The sequence below is a fragment of the Taudactylus pleione genome, unplaced genomic scaffold (assembly GCF_031769625.1).
Source record: "Taudactylus pleione unplaced genomic scaffold, aTauple2 ptg000208l, whole genome shotgun sequence".
Classification (NCBI taxonomy): domain Eukaryota; kingdom Metazoa; phylum Chordata; class Amphibia; order Anura; family Myobatrachidae; genus Taudactylus; species Taudactylus pleione.
Window position 1 is genome coordinate 2,290,048 of NW_028284610.1, and position 24,351 is coordinate 2,314,398.

The 24,351-nt window shown below is 39.8% G+C and overlaps 1 protein-coding gene across 3 annotated transcripts in view; it reads left to right on the plus strand.

Moving 5' to 3' along the window:
- POU6F2 (POU class 6 homeobox 2) overlaps window positions 1-24,351 on the plus strand; it is a 750,988-nt gene that overhangs the window by 386,055 nt on the left and 340,582 nt on the right. For all 3 annotated transcript variants that reach the window (XM_088478147.1, XM_088478148.1, XM_088478149.1), the window contains 2 exons: window positions 11,240-11,331; window positions 22,945-23,173. In XM_088478147.1, coding sequence (XP_088334273.1) covers window positions 11,240-11,331; window positions 22,945-23,173 — 321 coding nt within the window. The remainder of the gene's footprint in view (window positions 1-11,239; window positions 11,332-22,944; window positions 23,174-24,351) is intronic.

Sequence of the window (24,351 nt, forward strand, 5' to 3'; positions counted from 1 at the left end):
ATTGTTCAATGTGGAGATCTATGAGAGTCAAGCAAAAATTATGTTACATGACTTCACTAACAGAGGATATCCAGCGGCACTTTTAGATGCAGCCTACAATAAGTGTCTAAACATGGATCGCTCTCTAATGCTCACCCCCAAAAAACAACAGGAACAGGGGGGGTAAAGGAGGATGAATGTTTTATGGATACTGGGATTTGTTTTGTGTCCAAATTTAACAATAGATCTAATCAAATAAAGAAAATTTTGAATGCCATCTTCAATATTCTTAAACAAGATCAAGTCCTCAAAGAAGTACTAGTTACCAAACCCAGAGTAATTTTTAGGAAGAATAAAAATCTTAAAACACACTTGGCCCCAAGTAATTTGAAGAAATTTCCTAAAAAACAAATGGTTAAATCAAAGGGTTGGTTGTCAAGTCCAGTGCAAGGGTGCTTTTAATGTGGCTGCACTAGATGCCTTACATGCAGTTACATAATGAACAGAACTAAATCAGTTGTGAGTAACATAAGTCTAGAAAAATTTCCCATAACCGAATTTATTAATTGTGAGTCCACATATTGTATATATGTCATCCAATGTCCATGTGGACTCCAATATGTGAGCCGCAAAATTAGAACTTTAAAAATGAGGTGTAGAGAGCATCGTTTGAATATTATTAAAAAATATCAACTACACAGTGTTTCGAGACATTTTAGTACCCACCATAATGGAAATCCTGAGGGTATGTCTTTTTTGGGGATTCAACACATTGAACAAACTTGTAGAGGAGGGGACAGGTTCAAAGGGCTATGTTCCCAAGAGGCCTTTTGGATCTTTAGGTTACGGACTTTATTTCCGAATGGACTTAATGAAACTATTGACTTTGAGTCTTTTGCATAAAAACATGTTGCAAATGGCTCACTGCAATTCAGTTTGTTCGGAATCAGAACCATCGGTAATGTTCAGTCCCTTCAGATTGAAGTGGGGTGAGTAGTCACCTTGCTTGCGAAGGGTACTAATAGGGCAGGTTCTTTCCATGATTCATTTAGGACTATATTATATTATAATACATTATTCACATCTATATAATTTGAGTATCTATAGATTAAATTCCTCTGTGATACTATGTTCCAGTGGAGTAAGAGATTTTTATGTATTTAATCAATAAAATTCATCAATACTTTTAATGATTGTTATTAGTATTTTTTAGGTATCAGAATAAACATAGGTTGATGTATGTGCAATGAATACCTCCATATTGGTTTTTTTTATAGGGCAATTGTTATAGAGTAGTGGTTAGGGTGACTGCCTAGGAAATAGATGGTCAGGGGTTTGATCCCAAGATTATCCACTAAATCTTCCATCATTTTTACAACTGTGTATATATATGGCACCGACTGGTGTGAGAATTTATTAAAACAAATATATGCAGATGCATATGTATTGAATAACATTATATAAGGAAGGCTTAGGGCGATTTATTATAGTAGTGGTTAAGGTGATCGTCTAAGGAACAGATGGTTAGGGGTTCGATCCCAGGAACACCCAAATAATTATAAATTATTGTTTCATATTCTTATAATTGTAGATTTATGTTTTTGATTTATCATTAATATTATATTAAGGTATATTTGTAGGGACTCGATCAAACAGTTTGTGTGATATATATATTTTTTGGTGAAAATCATAATGTGTATAAGTACCTGTTTATATGAATATTATATTTGTGACATTGATATGTGTCCATATACAGGATGCAAGTTAGATTTAAGCATCTAAATTGTTAAGGATAAGCAGGTGTGGAAGAAACACAGCAGATACCCCACACCTGAAAAAACTCAATAATCAACTGAATGACCAATTAGGTGCAAGTTTATCCTTTAAAAAGAAGGCTAGTGGAGGGGATCAGTACTCTTTGAGAAAGGCCCCATTGCATATAGGGGCGAAACGCGTCATTGGGATCCCCAGTCACTTTGATTCAGTCCAGAATATTCAGCGGCTGCTGACTCGACCGCCCGGGATGCTGGTGTGCCATCCATGTGATTAACGACGCCACTACACTGTTGTCCTCACAGCTTGATTGCTGCTACATTGTAGGACACTTCTCTAATGGAAGGCAGGCTGGTGCCGATGCCAAGCTCAAGGCTCGTTATAGTGGGAGTTCAAACAGGAAGCCCTGCGGATATTGAGCACACTAGCGTGGTGAGCAACAATTAAGCTGCTGTTTTAGAACTGGCCAGTTCAATAAGTTAACATTATACAGGACATTTGCAGTGGTTAACTCATTATCCAGCTATGAGGAGGATTAATCAACTGTGTGACTAGCAGAATAAGTCCTCACTGAGATATATTTTTTATATGCTGGAATAAGGACTGTACCAGGACATTTTATTAATTGTACAACAAATTGAGTAATATTAGTACAATCGTTGCTTGAGGTGCTGTGTATTGTATAAATCAGGCAATTGCTATGAATTTGTAGGCTATTTCAAAATGGATTTCACCATATGTATTATGTGATATATTTATAATGGTTATATGTGTGTGATTAAATGTTTTATTAATTTTTATTGATTGAGTCCTGAATAATTTATATACCATTAATACTTGTTGTGGTTAATCTGCCACTTCATATTTTTGTAGTTCATTTTCAATTAGCGCAGAGGGTATATATATATAGATTTTCTATATATGTAGATTTTGCTCTTCTAAAACCAAAGTGGCCTATATTGTGTCGCTGCTGTCTGGCTCAGCCTTAGATTGGGTTTCTCCACTATGGGAGCGATCTGATACACTACTGGATAATTATCCAGAATTTTTAACATCATTCAGGAGGATTTTTGATGAGCCTGGAAGAACCACTTCTGCTTCATTCAGTATTATGAATCTGAAACAGGGTATCCGTCCTGTCAGTCAGTACATCATTCAGTTCCAGACGTTGGCATCAGAGCTCAGATGGAATGAAGAAGCCCTAACATTGGCCTTCTGGCACGGACTATCGGATCGTATAAAGGATGACCTAGCCACTCATGAGATACCCTCTAGTCTTAATGATCTCATTTCCCTCTGCAACAAGGTTGACATGCACTTTAGAGAGTGCCAAGCTGAGAAGCACAGAACAGCTCGTTTTAGGCCTCATCCTCAACCTCCTCCTACCCGTTCTCCTCCCTCGCTTACAGATGAAGAACCCATGCAGGTTTATCATACCCATCTTCCTAAAGAAGAACAACAGAGATGCATTCAAAAGAATCTTTGTCTATACTGTGGAGACACGGGTCACCTGGTGGCTTCCTGTAACCGCAAGTTGGGAAACGCCCATACCTAACTAGTCCTGGGGACACTCAGTTAGGAGTAATACTTCCGTCCCCAAAGCAAAATGACTCTGTCTTGTCCATAGCTCTAGACATTAAGTCTAGTCCTGCATTCAAATCTGCCCTCCTGGATTCTGGGGCAGCAGAAAATTTCATGTCCGCTTGTTTCGCAGATAAATTACAAATTCCTTGCATCACCTTGGATCCTGCTATCTCCTTGACATCTATCGATGGTAGACCTATTTCTAATGGAAATGTGTCTGAAAGAACCCAATCTATTGTAGTTCATATTGGAGCCCTCCTTGTTGAACTTATCAGCTTCTTAGTCATACCCAAGGCTTCCCATGAGATTATACTTGGATACCGATGGCTGCGTAAACACAATCCCATAATTGATTGGAACACTATGCAGGTTCTGTCATGGAGTGAGGAATGCCAGGGGTCTTGTCTTCCAAAGATTCGACCTGTGAGGAAAATTCAGATGTCAGAGGCCCCATCTATACCTAAAGAATATCAATCATTTACTGATGTTTTCTCTGAAAACAAGCCAACATCTTACCCCCTCATAGAGAATGGGATTGTCCTATCGACTTGTTGCCTGGGAAGATGCCTCCCCATGGTTGGACCTATCCGCTGTCCCTACCAGAAGCCGACGCCATGTCGGAATACATCCGAGAGAACTTAAAAAAGGGATTTATCCGACCATCTACATCACATTTATCCGACCATCTACATCACCAAGATGGAGGCCTGAGGCCGTGTATAGATTATAGAGGCCTGAATGATATCACAGTAAAAAACAGATACCCTCTACCATTGATCATCAAATTATTTGACAGAGTCAAGGGATCCACTATATTTTCTAAATTATATCTCCGAGGTGCATACAATCTCATCCGTATCCGAGCAGGTGATGAGTGGAAAACAGCATTCAACACGAGGGACGGTCACTTTGAATACTTGGTCATGCCGTTCTGGCTGTGTAATGCACCTGCTGTTTTTCAAGTATTTGTCAATGAGATTTTTAGGGATCTCTTATATGTCTCAGTTGTTGTCTACTTAGATGACATTTTGATTTTTTTCATCTTCTCCTGAGGAACACCATAATCATGTAAAAGAAGACTTGTCTCATCTGAGGAAGAACCAACTGTATTGTAAATTGGAGAAATGTGTGTTTGGTGTACCAAGTATTCCATTTCTTGGATATATAATTTCAGGTTCGGGTTTAGTAATGGACCCCAAAAAAGTCCAAGCAATACTGGATTGGTCCCGACATACGTCTTTGAAAACCATCCAGAGACTTGGGACCTCATTCAGAGTCGTTCGTTGCGGCCGCACGGTCGTACGCCACCGATGTTCGTTATACTGTTCATGCATAAAGTTCGCAATGCGCGTGCGCAAACTAGCCGCTATGATCAGAAATTTCTCTCTCCTTGAACACAGCCAGGTCGGTAGTTTGAGTGATGATGGAGGCGTTTGTGGGTGGTAACAGGGGAAGGTGCTTGAAAACGGGGGAGTGGAGATCCGAACGCAGGCGTGCCTCATTATGCGAACGGCATTTTATGGGAGTGCATACGGATTATGGGAGTGCATAATTAACAATGTAGCGTCATGGCACATGTGACATGGGAGGTTTTTACCCTGACATGATCGTAAAGCTTAAGAGAGGGTATGGTCAACCTTAAGCTCTACGACCAGTTCCGATGGTTCCTGATGGTCTCGATTAATCCTTATATGCCCGGAGATGACATGCAATGCGTACGAGAAGGGGCATATTTTTTTGTCTTCCGACCGCTTCCTCCCCTTGGTCGGCCAACTACCGATCCGAACTTAGGGACGCAACTTGCGAGGGAATCATTTGTATGTCCAGCCCCTTTTTACGTACGACCAACTCTGAATGAGGTCCTTGGTTTCTCAAATTACTATTGTCATTTTATCAAGGGATTCTCCTCTTTGATGGCTCCAATCACAGCCCTAACTCGTAAAGGTGCCAACCCTGCTCTATGGCCCCCTGAGGCAGAGTCAGCTTTTCAACTTCTCAAGCAAGCCTTTATAACAGCTCCAGTTTTGAGACAACCGGATACCAGTAGGCCCTTTTTTATGGAGGTGGATGCTTCATCTGAGGCAGTGGGAGCTGTCTTGTCCCAACGTTTTGAGGATAACCAGATTCACCCGTGTGGTTTCTACTCCAAGAAATTCTCCCCTGTTGAAAGAAATGATGCCATAGGCGAACAGGAGCTATTAGCTGTTAAACTGGCCTTAGAGAAATGGCGGCACCTCCTAGAGGGCGCTAAGTTCCCTTTTACTGTTTGTACAGACCACAGGAATCTTCTTTTTCTGAAAAATATTCAATGTGTAAGTCCTCGCTTGGCCCGGTGGGCGATATTTTTTGCCCGTTTTCATTTTACCCTGTCGTATCGCTCTGGGGCTCTCAATCAGAAGGCCGATGCCTTGTCATGGTCACTGTCCACTGATAGTGGTCCAGAAACTCTGCGGAATACACCCGTGCTAGAGTCAAAGGTGTTCGCCACTATACAACTGCAACCACCTGTTGGAAAGCCCTTTGTGGCCCCGGAGTTGAGGAAACAGTTGCTGACGTGGGCCCACTCATCTCGTTTTGCTGGTCATTCAGGCATTCGTAAGACATTGGAGTTCCTAAAGAGAACCTACTGGTGGCCATCGATGAAAACTGAGGTAACCGAGTTTATTTCATTTTGTACCCAGTGTACCCAGCATAAGTCTCCAGCCGGTGAATTGGTGCCTCTTCCCATATCATCTCATCCGTGGACACAACTGTCCATGGATTTTGTGACAGACCTGCCAAATTCTAATAGATATACCACCATCTGGGTTGTAGTGGATTGTTTCTCCAAGATGGTCCATTACATTCCCCTAGAGAAGTTACCCTCGGCACCCAATTTGGCTCACTTGTTTGTCCACCATATATTTCGCCTTCATGGACTTCCTTCAGAAATCGTCTCAGACCAGGGTGTCCAATTTGTGGCAAAATTCTGGAGAGCTCTCTGCTCTGTCCTACAAGTGAAACTTAACTTTTCCACGGCCTATCACCCTCAAAGTAATGGGTCCACTGAGAGGGTGAACCAGGACCTTGAGACTTTCATGAGAATCTTTATGTTATCATCTCAGGACAACTGGTCTGAGTCCCTTCCCTGGGCCGAATTTGCGCACAACGCATCATGCCATTCTTCTACAAACCAAACTCCTTTCTTCATTGTGTATGGTCTTCATCCCAGGGTCCCTGAGTTCCGAAGTTTACCTGCCTTTGATGTACCAGCTGTGGATGCCACTATACGGAACTTTGCTTCAGTATAGGCTCAGGTGCGAGATGCTCTTGTGAAAACTTCTGTGTGGTACAAGGACCAGGCTGATAGGAAACGAAGAAAAGATCCTCAGATGCGGGTCGGGGATCAAGTATGGCTTGCTACCCGCAATCTTCGCCTCAGGGTACCATCCGTGAAGTTCGCCACCCAGTTTAGTGGACCATACTCCATTACAGAAATAATCAATCCAGTCTCCTATCGTCTTCAGCTCCTGTCTTATTTGAAAATTCCTAATTCATTTCATATATCTCTCCTCAAGCCATTAGTTCTGAATAAATTTCTCAGCGTTCTCCCTGTTCCCCCCAGGATCCAAACTGAAAAAGGGGTGGAATTTGAGGTGTCTCAGATTCTGGACTCTCATATCCGTCAAGGTCATTTGCAATACCTGCTTGATTGGAGAAGCTATGGTCCAGAAGAGCGTTGTTGGACCAGAGCTGAGGACATCCACGCTCCCAAACTCATCAGAAAATTCCACTCGGCTCATCCTGAAAAGCCTGGAAGGTGTCCTGAGGCCAGGGTGTCCTGAGGCCTGGGGGTACTGTCACGACCAGGGTTTCGTGGCATGGAGGTTTGCAGTTCTTACCGGTGAGGGCGCTGTGGCGCGGTCCTTCTGTCGAGGGAGCTGGCATGTGGAGACTGGCATTGGCTGTACGCAGAGGTCCTGGCAAGGGTACGTCTAGCGGCATCTCTGTGTCACAGGTGTCTCGGTGCCGCCATGTTGTCTTTGGCCATGTGACATAGCAGGCTAATCGTCTGTAGGTCACCTGTTCTCTCTGGCCTATCACGTTCTGCTACTGGATACTTAAGGGTGTTTGGAGCTCCCTGTAGTTGTCAGTGCAACGTGTTCACAGCGTAGCTGTGAGAGAGACTTCTCTACGCTCCTGAGACCTAGACTTGTGTTCCGGTGCTAGCTCCAGCTCCTTGTCGGCCTCTGGCTCCCTGCATAGCCTGCACCACTCTGCCTTGCTTCCTGCTGAGATCAGCCCTGCACCTTCCACCAAACCCTCTCCTGCCTGAACCTGTCTCCACAGTTAACCCACTCCTGCCTGAACCTGTTTCCTCAGTCAACCCATCACAGCATTTCCCGATTTCCATTTCAGCCTGCATCACCTCAGTACTGGATATCCCCTTCAGCCACTATTCAGCAAACCAGGAATCCCACTTCACTCTCACAGTTTATCTGGATTCATCTCTGTCACTGATCTGGACATTCGTTACTCCCATTTACTACAGCTCCCTTCAGCCACATATATCAATTTGCTTATTACTGGACTTTAGTTAATAATTATTCATGTCTTCTAACAGTCACATTAAACAACCAACCTTTCAGTTTAAACCTGTGTCTGCTCCTGCTTCCACCCCGGGTCCACAACAAATACAGACTCTGACAATGACGGTTTATTCATTAAACCGAAACATTGTAAAGCGGTACTGTGTCATTTCTATTTTAAAGTAGTTAACATTTGCTACTTGTCCTCTTCTTGATCAACTCTATACTGTCGGCGCACTCCTATGACAGGCAACATTGCAACATCATTAAATTATTTCCACAGTGCTACTGGGAACAGAGGGCCTGATTCAGAGCCGAACGCTCTGACCAGAGCGCTCGCTCTGAATCAGGGCCCTCCTCCATGAAAATGTAGCGTCCTCCTGGACGCTCGCATAGCTGTTGGTGACCACCGCGATCATCCATGATGATGGTCGCGATGGTCAAGACCATCGCAACCATCGGGCTTGCAATGGAGACCCTGCAGTAGGGTCTCACTGCCGCAAGCCCTGGAGTGATTTTGGCTCTATCAGAGCTGAAATCACTCCCACTGACATCACTAGTGATGTCAGTTGGGCCGGCTTCAGACTGTAGGCGTTTCCATGGGAACGCCTCCATCTGGCAGCCACGCCCCCTGCACGCCCACCAAAGGGTCAATCAACATCAACAGCACGCCCCCTTTGGTGCGAGACCCAGAGCGACGGAGAGCCCGTCGCTATCCGGGTCTCCCGCATGCGCACGACGGAGCTCCCTCCATCGTGCGCATGCGCAGTGGAGCAACATGGACCCGCTTGCGAGCATCCTGCGCTTGCGAGCGGGTCTGAATGACCCCCAGATTCCATAGGGGTGCAGTGATCCAGGCACCTCTACAGGCTTTGTCAACCATCGCATGTTGCTAGTCCCAAAGCCCATTGCAATCTGATTACCCCCATTTGGGTCCAGAAGAGGTGGGGTCAGGGACTACTGAGCAGCTACTGTCTCAGATATTCATACAACAAGTGAATTTACATTTCTGTATTCTCTGACATTGTGCCTTAGAGAAAAGAACAAAGATTTTTAGTTTTTTAGATTTTTAGTTAGAAAATGTTGGGTCATTCAAAATTTGGGGCCCAAAGCAGTTGATTTGGGTGCCTACAGGGAGAATAAATTATATTCTAGTTGGAAACATGGCTTTTGCCTTTTTGGTGTTGTGTCTTTGACCTAGTTTGAAAAAAAAAATTCTGAGGAAGTGGCAACTCCAATGTTGTACAGTACCTCTATGACCTTTCACATTGTGCATGTACCTAGATGTATTTTAAGTTTCGTTACTTGTTATATTGACTCGGTGGTCACCCTACAAGAAGGTGTCTCATCAATAATGTCATTACAGTCTTGCCAAACATTGCTTGGCAGTTGAGGTAGCTGCAGAACAGGGAAGTACGGGTTCAATCAGCTCAAATTTTAACTTTTAGCTGCATTGACAAATGTGTAGTTACAGTGTTATCAGTTGAGAACAGGTCACGACCGTAAACCTGTTGGTTTCTACTACTGTACTAAATCTTAAAGAAACAAGTACTAAAAATAAAATAGTAGAGAAATCAAAGGTCAGGCCAGTCACTACATGACCATTTACAGAATATACATATTAAAAAGTACCATAAAAAAATGGACCTTTTGGAATGGGGATAGGCTCAATGCCAAGGCCCCAGAGGGGATAGGGTGACCCGACATTTCCTCACCTCTAGGTCATTGCATCCCATGTAGTTCTGACCTCAGGGAAGTCATTAGTAGAGTATAGGGACCACATTACAGTGGAACACACAATAGATGTGATTGACAGTTCAGTATGGAATAATAGTAGAAAGGTCAGATGTGTGATAGGCAAAGTTATAAGTGACAGGCAAAGTTATAAGTGATAGACAAAGTTATAAGTGACAGGCAAAGTTATAAGTGACAGGCAAAGGTATAAGTGATAGGCAAAGTTATAAGTGACAGGCAAAGTTATAAGTGATAGGCAAAGTTACAAAGCTGCAAAGTTCCAGTGATACAATCTTTAGGTTCACTTTTGCTTTGACATTCTGCAGAATGACATGTTACACCATATTTGATTATTCATGGAATTTGAACTCTATGAATATAGCCTTCCACATATATTATATATAGCGCAAATATTATATATATATATAACAAATTAAGGGCCTGATTCAGACCCGGACGCTAAGTTGTGCTCGCTCGCTCTGAGCGATGGTCGCCCGTCTGCACATGCGTATAAGTTGCCCTGAAAAGACTGCCCGGTGGAATGAGTGACAGATTGCACCGTTTGTGGGTAGTAATAGGGGAAGGTGCTTGTGAACGGGGGAGTGGTGCTGCGAACGCAGACGTGTCTGACCATCAGAAAGGAGTGTAATGGGTGTGCATAATTAGCAAAGTAGCGTCATTGAACACATCACTTGGTTGTTTTTTACCCTGAACTGCTCGCAGTGCTTGCGGGAGGGTAAGGTCTACCTCAAGCGCTGCGAGAAGCTCCGATGGCTCTCGATGTTACCGATTAATCCTTCAAATACCGGAGATGACATGTATTGCGAGTGGCAAGGGGATGTCTTTATACACTAGCGAGCGCTTATTGCCGAGGCTCGCTAAGACATAGAGGGCGTCCTTACGGGACGCAGTGTGAGCGCTTAATTTAAATATCTGGCCCCTTTTTGCCAGCGAGTGGCCGCAATTTGCGAGCGGGTCTGAATCAGGCCCTAAATGTTTTTGTTATAATCAAAGGAGCTTGCTATCTAAAATATGGAAGAAAAGTTTTACATCTGCTGGACACACCATAACTTCAATTAAAAGTTTAACATGATTAAATCATTTATAATAATGCATTTTATCTAGTTAGTAGTTGGAGCATAATGTTTTTGCCAGATATACATATTTTTATTCATGACACTGAGAGACAAAGATGGTGTACATCAGTAGTAAATAAATCATGCTCGCTGTGTTTCTTTATTTGGTTTTGTGTTTAGAAATTACACTAGCAGTTGCTCATCTGAGCATGAAAAGAAATTATGCTACACAGTCACGCTGGGAAGTCATGTATGTAAATTGATATAATGCGACCCACATTAGCCTTACTGATGATAGGTTCAGTTTCTCTGCTGTCAGATCATTGTATCTCCCTGGATGAGCCGACTGCACTGAACGAGTGTTAGCATAATTTATGCAGTTGATAAGTGATTTGAGCTCTCGGGTTATTGATAAACCATTTAAGCATATCATTTTCAGCCTGATGCTCTGTGACATCACAAGTGAAATGTAATGTGCTGATCTCTGCTTCAGATAATAAGACAGAGATTCTCTTTGCTTTCCAGGGGCCAGAGGAAACTCCGTGCCGTCTGAGTTGGGTACGAACGATCCTCATCACCCCAGTCAGCCTCATCCGGGATTCTCGGTTGGACCACAGGTAATGATATGCATTTATCTTTTGTAAACTGAAGATTAGTCTAAATATGCAGATCATTTTGCTAAAAAGGAGCTTGCAATTTATTAATAGTGAATTAAAGGACATTTTTTTAAAGTAGCTGTGTAATGAATAGAAGGTAATAGTTTTCAAATAAAGTTCTGTGATCTTTAAAAGTGGTAATTATAATTTGAACCAATTGCACCTAATTACAGTATTATTGCATGCCTATGCCTCTATTAAGAAATAATTTAATATAACTTTGGATGCTTATGCCCACATTGAAATGAGTAAAAGACTGTATTATTGCATGTCTATATCAGTAAATATATAATTAGATGCATATACTTACATTTAAATGAGAAAAAATAGTATTATTGCATGCCTAGATCAGTAAATATATAATTTTAACTAGAAAAATGCAGTATTATTGCATGTCTATACAGTTAATAAATAGATGAATATATCCATTTTCAAATGATAAAACACTTATATATCTTTATGATATTGCTGTCTATATTGAAAGTTTGCTGTGTAATGTTTAAACATATCGTAGTTATTTTTTTATGTGTTATTTATTATATTTCTGCCACTTACTATCAATATTTCACAAAATAGTCCTGGGGTACCCCTGCAACCCCACCTCCATCAACTTCCAGCCAACAAGAGCCTCTGTTTTGCTTTGCACAATATGTTAATGATATTAAACTATTCATGCACAGATGTGTCAGGATAATATCACAATATTTTCCCAAGACAAATGGAAACTGAAATGATTTTTAGTACAAGTTCTTATCGTTAAGACATATAAATTGGAACATTCAAGACATGTGTCACAGAGCTTTTTTCCTGCATTAAATATGGAAAAGGAGCTTGTTAGACAAAGTAGCTCCCTATGGAACACATTTCACTGTTAGATGAGTTACTTAAGCTCACATTTAACCATTCAAGCATTAGTTCCCAAAGGTGCTACTTTAAAAAGGGAAAAGGGTGCCTACTACTAATTTACTATGTTAGAGAAGTAGAGAAGTATTTGCCCCCATCACAGTTTAACACACTTACGGCCTGATTCAGAGTTGGGAATAGAGTAAGATATAGCAAGTAACTGTGCACATGGACAAACTATGTTGCAATGCAAGAGGTGCAAATACAATTATTATTTTGCATGTGGGGTAAATACCGGCTGCTTTTGCATGTAGTACATAAACGCTGGACAGCTTCATTTTGACACTGCAATTTAGATGTCAGTTTGGACACATTCTCCCAAATCTAAATCTCTCTGCACATTTTACATCTGCCCCACCTGCAGTGCAACATGTTTTTTCTACTTGCTCTTTCTTAAGCTGGATACACACTGCACAGATATATCTACAGATGATGGTCGTTCATACACACTGTACGACCATCATCTGTCTCTGGCCGCGGGTCCCACTGGCCCCCCTCCCCGCTGCCTCTGCTGCATGTGAATGGGCGGTTGGCAGACCACCCGTACACACTGCCTGATGGACAGATATATCTGCCATCGGCTGTGCAGCACAGCTGATGCGATATGTCTGTGAACAACGTCATTCACAGACATCTCGCTGGTACACACTGGCCGACGAGCATCTGTGCCGATCTATTGAGTGGCCAATATATCTGTCAGCGTGTACCTAGCTTTACTCTATTCCCAGTTTTTATCAAAGCTTGGAGAGAGATAAAATTGTGAGAGATAACGTACAAACCAATCAGCTTCTAACTTACATTTTACAGGCTGTGTTGGAAAAATAACAGTTTGGAGCTGATTGGTTGGAACTTTAAACTCACAATTTTATCTCTCTCAGAGCTTTAATAAATACCCCCTGTACATACAGCCTGGGATTTTTAGATTTTAGAATGAACATTTTTATTTGTGAGCCACACATTCATTATCCCAGGGTTCCTGCAAAGAAATTAAAAGATAGGAGTAAATGATAAGGTAATAATTTAGAAAAGTCTGTAATAATAAGTTTGATGGCAGTTGCCCAAGCGGTGTCAGTTTATTTGAGGAGCAACATGGGCACAGAAAGTTTCAGGTTTTGTTACAGATTTTAGGGTCAGGACTTGGGCCACTCAAATGCATATATTATCGGCACTTTAAATCACTCCAGTGTTACTCTTGCAATGAGCTTTGAATGATTGTCATTTTGAAAGGGAAAACTTCCTCCCTAATTAGATCTTTTTGCCACAGGGTGTCAGATTAGTTTGTGTGTTTTTCTGTGATATGTATTATGCAGCGTCCCATCGACCCTGACAAGATTGCCAATTCCTGCCACTGAATGCATTCACCATAACATGATGCTACTAGCACCATACTTTACATTGAGGATGTTGTAACCTGACTTGTGTGCAGCATTTGATTTGTACTATACCGTATATGTCTATTAGCATGCAGGCCAAAATTTCTCCTTTAGGGACCTATTTATCAAACAGTGATAACCCCTTTTTCTGTCATTTGCAGTGGTTAAAGGGGTTATCACTGCTGTTTATCAAAGGGTTACCGCAGAGATATCATGCGGTCTCTTCGATTTTGCCATTTTCCGCATCCCTGATGCCTGTTATGGGGAATGCAGTGTGTTTGCACATTATCAGGCTGCAATGAGCCACCCTTACCACAGTTTGTAAGTAAAATATAATACTATCTCAGGATGGCGTTATGCATACAAATAAGTCCAGACGACATCCGGATGCTTATTTCAATGTACGGACTATTCTTCAGCATGCATTATGAAAAAATTACAGAACTTACTGGGCATGTGCAGCCTCACTGGTTCACGCATTCTCAGTATAGAAATATTGGAAACTTTTTATGCAAGTGCTCTTCAGGCTGCACATATGCACTAATATATTCTGCAAAGAATCCTTTTGCCAGAGCATTGCGGTACTGGTGAAGGCTTTTTTAAACTTCAGAAAGAGGGTCTATTTTAATAGACTATTTATAAAGTAAGATTAAATAGCAGAAGACAATTACTAAAAAGAACTGGCATCAATAGTACAATTTATCAATAAGAAATGCATATACAAAAATATTAAAAATAATAAACCTCTATTAAAAAACAACCATTGAAAAAACAGATCTATCATTCAATAAGAAGTGACCAATCTAAATAAATGACATGTCACTGTGAAATTATAATCCACAAAATAATTTCTAGATTCCAATAAATAGAACCAATTTAGAAACTAGAACACATGAAGATATAGAGAAATATCCATACAGACCATTCTCCATTGATTATCCTTCCCACATTATAGATGAGTTGTTATATATACTTTTTTAACAAAGGAGGTGCACCCAGGAATAAGAATAGTTGCAACAAAAAAAGGCCACAAAGGCAAAGTATTCCTATAATGGGGCACTCACGGAAAACTAGAACACACATGATAATGCTGTTGTATCAGCACACTTTGAAAAAGTATCCTATTGAAATGAAATGCGTCAGTGGGTATGATCTTTGGAGTACCACTTTATAAGAGAACCAAAAGTAACAGAGAGCTTTGAATGGTGATACACTTAATAACTCATAGAAGCCATATTTATAACTCATAAATCCTAATAATGTGATATTTGGCTTCATATTTAGCCATGGAGGTTTATGCCCAAATAGTAAGTTTTATTATCTGGTCCACTATGACACAAAGATATAATCCAATCTATAAAAACAATGCTGGGAACAGTATATTTTGAAGCAGGTTAGTATACCTGTATAAATGAAACTTTTCCCATGCTCCCATGAGATGAAAAATTATAGACATGCTATATTACTGCAACAATGAATCCTTTGACCCTCATATGAGTTATCAGTCATATCACCGTCCATATCTCTCTGTGACTATGGATCTTTGCATGTAAGACAATATTCCTAAAATCATAGCCTCACATGCCTTTTGTCTCAATAGTATACTTTTCCAAGTTGCCAGTTTCTGAGTTGGTTGACCAAATATTATTAGATTCTAGCTGTTTCATTGTGGATTTTGATTGGAAGATATATGTAATTTTGAATATCTACCAATATTGTTTTATAATATGCGTATCTTTGTATTAAGAGTGGTTACTTCTTATAGATCTGATTTTTCAATAGTTATTTTTAATAGAAGTTTGTTGTTTTACTTATGATGTTTATGATTTGCATGTGTGTATGCATTTCTGAAGCTGCATACACACACAACGATTTTGTTACCAACGATTTTATGAACGATTTTATAAACGATTTTCTGTCAGATTATCTGTCAGATTTTGATTTTTTGAACTACAAACGATTTTTGTAACTTCCCTTAATGAAAATCATTCAGTTGGTCAGTCAGAATGAACTACAAACTACAAACGGGAATGCGCATATGAACGACGTTCATCGCTATAACTACAATTTTTTCAACGATTGAAAGATAACAACGTCGTTATAGTTAAATCGTTCAAAATTTACGTGTGTATGCACCTTTATGAATACATTTTATATTTATGCTTACCCTTTTTATTGAATGACTAATTACTTCTGCCATATTAATCTCAGGTATGGACTGTGAAGGAAAATCTGTGATGATTGTGGCCACGAGCCTGAATGTTGGCAACTCGCAGTCATCGCTAACAATTAAATTGCCAAATCACAGTGCTGGTCTTTTGTTGTGTATTATATATATATATTTTTTTTAATGAATTACTCATTTTCCCCAATGGAACAGCTGCTTAATGAATTGGGTTATAGGAGGTATATGAAGTCCATGTTATTGACATTCTCTTTGACTGTTAAAGACTCACCAACTTAGCATATGTGACAATAAATGTTTAGTTTACCACTACTGTACTATACTTTTAATCTGTTTATTTATATATTATATTTTTCTTCTTTGCTCATTCGAGCTTGAACCAGATGCTGGAGTGTGTGAATATGCAATGCAAAATGTTTCATGTCTAATGTAATGCATGTTATGACACACGCTTCTTGTTCTCTTGCTTGACTCAAAGTGTAAGTAGCATCCTTGAAAAGACAGGTGGATGGTGAATGTAGCATTTCAAGTATATTACGACCTCCTGGGAGTTTTTTGAAATCATATTGCTTTTGGCAATCATTAAATTTGCATTATTAGTAGCTGTTGAGCAAACTAAAAGATGTTTGTGTTAGATGAAAGCAAGTGTGTAGCATAAAGACTTGATGAGCCCACATAGTTTAAAAGTTTCCCTTGAAATCTGCAGTTCAGTAGTTTAGCTGCCACCCATGAGCAGATCTTGCTGGTCAGCCTCCTTGCCAAATCATACAATGTATGTTCAATTTTACCATATGTGGGTGGACAATTGACCACTTTACTTTTTGCACTCAGACTGAGCCACCAAAAAAACATGGCAATAACTGAAAGCATGGGAAGATCACAGTGATCTGCTGACAGAATTCACTGGTATAAACAAACTAATCTGTTCTATCTCTGATTTTGAGATGAATTTAGCACATACTATATGTGAAAGAATGTCAGAGCATTTTGATCAGAAATGGGCACATTTCATATTTTTTTAGATATTGTTCATACAGTTTCTCCAACATAAAATCCTAATCCAGATATTGCACCAAGCTGAGTCTTATATATTACTTCTGTTTCTAGCATAATCATATTAAGTGGTGTTATATAATCCATCATTATATTCTAATGGCTTCAAATAATCAAAGGATTCCAAAGGTTGCGATCCGCAACAAATTGCCACATGCCATGTGAGGGGAACAGGACATACTGTAAATGGGAGAGAACCAATCAGGCAGACATATAGTAGTTATTTACTGAATCAATATTAGTGTCTTAGAATATCAGATGCATAATCAATGTACAGAATGCAGAGGTCGATTCCATTATGCACTAGTGCTTGCGCTTCATTTTGTCACTGGAAGAAGACATTAATTATTTACAGCTCCACAAACTTGCAATAAGTAGTCATTAATGTCCATTTGCTCGATCAGGACTATCATATTATTGATCAAATTTTTTAATTATATCAAGTCTTAATTATGTTTTTTAAAATAAACAGTCTAAGCTGGTCATATCTCTGTTTATGACAGGAGCAAATTTAGCTGATAGACTTGTTTGAAACAACAGTAATGTTTGAAGTTATTATTTAAAACCACAGTAGTAGCTCCTGGCAAACAGTGGTGAACTAAATATTGGGCTCCAGCACCAAGCCTTTTCTATGTAGCGCTATGTCTACTATGATCTCCTCTAACTACCCTGTTCTTGTAATTGTAGGGACAGAAAATACACTTTTTTCTTTCCATGTTTCACATCAATCTCAAAGGTGCAAAGGTACATTGTGGGAGTTTGAGAGGATATTGGGTTTATGTTTAGTTCTTTTTGCCCCTCAGCCAACTGGTCTTCCCAGTACAAATTGTGGGTAAAAGATATACTCTATTATTATATATAAATAGAAACAGCACAAAATAATAGTATAAATGCAACAATACTAGGGGGCTCACCAAATTCCAAAATACACACTCCTATACCTCACCAACATCTTTGTTCCAGTCGCTTTGAAGAACAATCCTGACTGCTGAGCCACACTTTTCACTCCCTGCCAGCTTGGCAGGAACCCAATTAAGTGTCCTTCTGCTTTTGAAAGTTCCACAATGAAAGTATATTCTACCGAGGCTTCACATTCCACTTACAGACGAACATTGGCTGCCCTGTGATGAGTCCAACCAGAGCCATAATCAACATCAGTACAATTTAGGTTTAAGACCCCATCCGCACCATGACCTCCCCTAAAGCTTTGCCTCATTTGTAGACATGGAAGAAACACAGTGTAGCGCTGGTAGACAACAGATTTTAATTAATACAATAAAACATACGTGCACATAAATGGTACATGTGGATAGAATGATCCTGATCAATATGGGATATGATTATCCCTACTGTTATAATAAAATAGAAAACCAATAAAATTAATATATAGGGTGGATGTTAATATAATGAATACCTTCATGTGATAAAGTCCAGAGATGGGGAACAATAGAAGGTAAAAGTCTCACCCTAATAGAGGCTCTGCAGTGTCTTATCCACAGTACACCGGGTAAAGTTCCAATAGTCTCTGCCTGTTATCACTGGAGTGGGAGAATCGGTGAGTGTGCCGTGGTGTAATACCCTCTTAGGTCCGTGTGGCTCACTGAAGCGGAGATGATGTTTCCACTATAGACTCCAAATGATCTCCTGCCATGGCTGTAAGATTGCCGTGGAGGTTAGCGGGGCCGACCAAAGTCCGCTCTGTTCACAGTCTTTTGTCCAACAAGGACTCGTGGCCAGATTACCTCCAGGTGAGCTCCTGTGTATGGTTACCGACAGGGCTGAACAGAGAAACGGAGGCCGGCCGCTGGATGTACTCTGTATGCACTCCGTCTGCGGCTGCTGTATGTCACAGAGAACGGGAGCCGCATGCACTCCGTCTGTGGCTGCTCCGTGTCACAGCTGAGCGGTTATCCCAAAGTGCCGGTGCCAATGTGGAATGAAATTGATAATATGCAGAGCGTCTTGTAACGAGGTTCAGGATATCTCCTGTGTCTTAACGCATTTCTCCAAGACTTGTCTCTCGGTTTCATCAGAAGGAGGGGGTAGATGTTTTTGCAATAATAGGTCAGGTATATATAGGGCTTGTAATCACATCCCTTTAACTTAATTAATTAGTGCACACCTATATCACTTGAGTCTCTTAATATGCTAAGGTGGAAGGCAAGGCATGGAAAAAAGTTTTTTTTTTTTTTTCCTTATATGTGAATACATATACAATATAAAAATTAAATTAAAGATATATCTATATATAAAAATACACATACATTTTAAATACAAATATAGCAAAAGATTTATACATATGTGTATATATAATGATACACACAAAAACACATAAATCTAAAAAGAGACCAATTTGGTTTCTAACTGTAATATGTGTTGTTAATATATACAGCACTAATGCTTATAATAATGTAAAGTGATGGTATAAAATGATAATATAGAGAGAAAAAAAAATAATAATATAGAGAAAAAAAGACTCGGAAACTGGATAACTAAATCTAGTGAAACTGTAGTAGACAAATGCATGTTCTTATTATCATATTGATTCATCCATTGCTACCCACCCACAAATGTGGAACAATGGGTATAAATGGGGAATACAACAGCGACATACAAATAATCAAAAATACCTACATCTAAATGTTCTGCAGTGTCCCTGCTACAGGAGGGAGCTGGGTCACACATGGGTGAAAAGAAAGTATACATATCCGATTTTTTAAGGCTAAATCCACAAATCAACTACTGAGATAATTAGTACATTTAAAAGAATTGATCAAAAATCTAATTCTATAGTCTCATTATGTCCTTCAGGGAAAAGAGTATGCATAATATGAATCCAATATGCTTCTCTTGCACAAAGTCTGCTATATCTATCACCTCCCCTTTGTGTGGGTTCAATCTTCTCTATTATTATTGCTTTTAGCAGTTTTGAATCAGCGTCATGTACTTTAGAGAAATGACGTGATAAACTATGATTTTGAAAACCTCTTTTGATGTTTCTGCAATGTTCGAGATATCTAATTTTAAATTTCCTAGTGGTCCGTCCAATATATTGCTTTTTACACGGACATGTAAGCAAGTAAATGACATATTCTGTTTCGCAATTTACAAAGGTTTTGATTTGATGTATTTCACCCGTGACTTTGCACAAAAATGAATTGGCCCTATTCGTTATAAAGGAACATGTTATACACCTTTTATGATTACATCTAAAGCATCCCACCGGTTTTGAGGCCCAAGATAATATTGGTGGTATATGATTAGATGCCATATTAGTTTGTCTTTTAAAATGGCTCGGGGCTAACTTAACTTGCAGATTATCTGCCTTTTTAAAAATGACAGTCAGTTGATTATTTAGTTCCTGCTTTAAAATAGGATCTAATTGCAAAAGGTGAAAGTTTCTCCTAAGAATGGCTTTAATTTGGTGAGAGGCACTATTTTGTTTGGAAACGAACACAATGGATTTGTCTATCGTGTCAACTTGTGGGTAATTCTTTTCTTTTTCCTTTTTTCTCATTACTTACTACAAGGAGTGATGATCTATCTACAGCAGCAACCTCTTCGAAAGCTGTTTCCAGCAGCTTTGTCGGATATGATTTTTCTCTAAATGATTCTATTAGGACATTAGCTTGTTCTTTAAATTTATTTTCAATAGTACAATTTCGTTTTAATCTTCTTAATTGTCCCTTTGGGATATTATCCAACTAAGCTTTTTGATGGTTGCTGCTGTATTCAAGATAATTATTACAAACTACATCCTTATGGTAAGTAGAAGTGATAATTTTATTATTTATGATCTCCAATGTTATATCCAAGAAATGAATACATTCAGAGTGAATGGTGCTTGTAAATGTGAGATTGAAAGTGTTCATATTAAGGTGTTCAACAAATCTAATAGCTGACTGGTGATCCCCTCTCCAAATGAAAAATAAATCGTCTATATACCTGGTGTAGAGGACCAGGTTCGCACTGAAGCCGCCATCCCACACGTGGCGTTGCTCAAAAGCGCCCATGTAGATGTTGGCATAACTCGGTGCAAACCTGGTCCCCATCGCCGTCCCAAAGACCTGTAAATAAAAAGTGTTGTCAAATAAGAAAAAATTGTGAGTGAGAATGAATTGAATAGACATCAAAATAAATTTCCGTTGTGGCTCTGAGATCCCCGGGTCTTCTGTGAGACTCTTTTCCACTTCTAGCAAACCTAGATCATGCGGGATGTTAGTATATAAGGATGATACATCACATGTCAAGAATAAAAAATCAGATTCCCATTGAATTTCGGAGATAAGTTTGAGAAAATGTGTAGTATCTCGTATATGGGACCTCAGAGCCACAGCTTGTGCTTGAAGAAATTGGTCAACAAAATGTGAGAGGTTGGTGGTAAGTGACCCCAAACCAGATATAATGGGTCGCCCCGGTGGATCATGCAGTGACTTGTGTATCTTTGGGAGGTGATAATACGTCGGCGTTTGTAGACACCCTGTGGTGAGTGGTTAAAGCTGGATGTGATCCATTAGGGCAGCTTCTTATGTATAGACACAACAGCCAGGAGGCTAATTACAGTACACAAAAAATGACATGCTTAGACAGTAGTAGCAGTGTGTGCAGCCCCACCTACTACGTTTAAGAATTGTACAATGGACATAAAATACACATATACATGGTTAATATTATATCATACAAGCAATGTTACACTACAAAAAGGAGTGTTCTGCACTGTACTGACATCCCCATCTAGTTAAAAAACGTTGATACATAACAAAGACACAAACAAAAAAAGTCTGCCAAATGCTCATGTGTATTAATTATCAACTTTTTTATTATTGTCAAAGCTTTGCAGAACCTTTAGACTCTGACACATGCAATAGCTTCATCAATTGGTTTCACTCAATCACAATTACATGCAATTGTGGACTTGAAGGGAGATATATCTAACCTTCAAAAGATGACAAGTGGAGAAGTTGCTCATATACTCCCTTTCTACCTATCCTTTTATAGAATGTACTTTATAAATGCTAGCTACTGTAGATGATAATTGGTTTGATACATCTCCCCCATGATCATTTACATTGTTGTAAAATTGGCAGATTTTTAAATTTCTGGGTGCTAGATCCTGCAAGCACATAAGTATAGCAATAGGCAGGGGCGTTTCTAGAGAGGAGGGTCCCATGTGCAGTCTCTGTCATGGGCCCCCTCCTCTCCATCTGGCGGGCACAAGCACACTGAGCGGTGCACGTCCAGCGCCGCACCTATAGACTCTGCGCACTAGAGTGTGCCCAGAGTCTAAAGCGCATGCGCAGGTCCCCGGGAATATGGCCGCGGCGGCCATTTCCCCTATACTGCGCATGCGCAAACAACGGGAAAGTGGCAACGGCAACCATTTTCCAGCTGTTTTTCCAGCACAGACACTGGCGCCAGCGTGGGACTCCGGAGAGGTAAGTAGACTTGTTTGAAACACCAGTAATGTTTGAAGTTTTTATTTAAAACTACAGTAGTAGCTCCTGGCAAACAGTGGTGAACTAAATATTGGGCTCCAGCACCAAGCCTTTTCTATGTAGCGCTATGTCTACTATGATCTATATCCACCTTATTAAGTCTGCATGGTAGTTACAGCCCAGGTATTAAATGCTTATTTCAAACCTGAGATGCACAGGACAATTCATCTGTTGTTTTAGTGTTTGACAGAATGTATAGCAAATAGCAGCAATATAAATGTAACTGTGATATGCTTTTGTTTTCGAGTTAAGCAAACATTGCACACAGGAAAACACAATTTACTTACTGTATTTAGACATTTGCACTCATGTTTATGCACACTATCCTGGCATCACATTGTATACAAGTACTAAATAATGGCAATGTACATTTTTTATATACTTTATTCATTGCTTATGCTTTGAAACATGCATTTGCAGTTCAGCATACTGTAAACATTACTTAGCCAATTGATAAAGCAAAATGCTTTATGAAATGCTTTTCAATGTACCATTGTAGATTTTTCTGTCTTCCTAGCAATAGAAACTAACACTTGCTAAATTCAGATTTATGTTTATTTTCTAGCCACTGCTAGCAGCACAACAGCTGGCATCAGCGGTAGCAGGAGTGATGCCCGGAGGTGCCCCGGCACTGAACCAGCCAATCCTTATCCCATTCAACATGGCCGGGCAGCTTGGGGGGCAACAAGGACTGGTCCTGACATTGCCTACAGCCAATCTAACTAATATTCAAGGCCTGGTTGCCGCTGCAGCTGCAGGAGGGATAATGACGCTGCCATTGCAAAATCTACAAGGTAAGTTCATTTATTTAACTGTGACTTATAGATAAATTGAAACAAGTAATTACAATTTAGAGAAACAATTTGCCAAACTGCAGCTGGTGGTGGGCAACAGCAACACATCATGTTGATCCTGTACACATTGTCACATAACTTATTTGGTCCAATTTTAGGAGGGTGCAAACAGGAATCTGCGGTAAGTGCTTATTGGCTTTATGACTTTTACAACTATATTTGCAGCATAATCCACTTCCCCCTGCCAAAAGTAAAAATATCTTAGTTTATTTGGCATTTTTATGTTTGTATCATGCAATATAACCACATATTCTATATGCACATTTGTACTCATTTACATATCAAACTTTGTAGTGAGTAGACTAATGTGGAAAGGTGAAATAATACATTTAGATTTGGATTATATGGCTAAAACTAGAAATGGAAAAACAAACACCTTGTTGGGTACGTGCAGTTGCAGAAGCTGTAAAGTAGATAAATAAGCCTGTTCTGCATATTAGAGAACAAGGATGGCAAAGTGTGACATCAGTAGCACTGGTAGGCTAAAGATCTTATTACCTTTACAGCTTTATTCACACTTACATTTTGCAGATTTTTATGGGTGCATGTGATATGTTCTTATGTAATCCACAACGTGACCCAATCAGCCTATAGTAAAAGTCGACTTTTGTGGAGATTCTGTGGTGATTGCTGATAAATATGTATAACCCAAGTGAACTTGATTGCTTGGAAATTCATCAACCGAAAGAGATTTTATGCTTCTGGTGTCTTATCAGCACTCTTGATACCATTCCAGTGGCCGACTATTCTATGGACAATTGGTGCCTCACAGGTGTCGGCACATATTGTGTGAAATTGGTGATGTCCAGATATTTCAAATGCACATGAGCAAAATAATGTGGCTCTGTTGTGTTAAACAGGACTCCATTCAATTCAAAGCACTAAATAATTTCCAGGGAATTAAAATATGGGTGAATAGCTTATATTTGGTTTTGATGTGCTTTTCATACTTTGAGCAATACTCTATATTACTCACCAGAGGTCGACTGATCATATACAATAATCATATTTGATGTGATGAGCAGGACAATGATTGTCTATGTACTAAGACTTGGAGAGAGGTAAAATGGACGGAGATAAAGTATCAACCAAACATCTCCTAACTGTTACTTTACAGG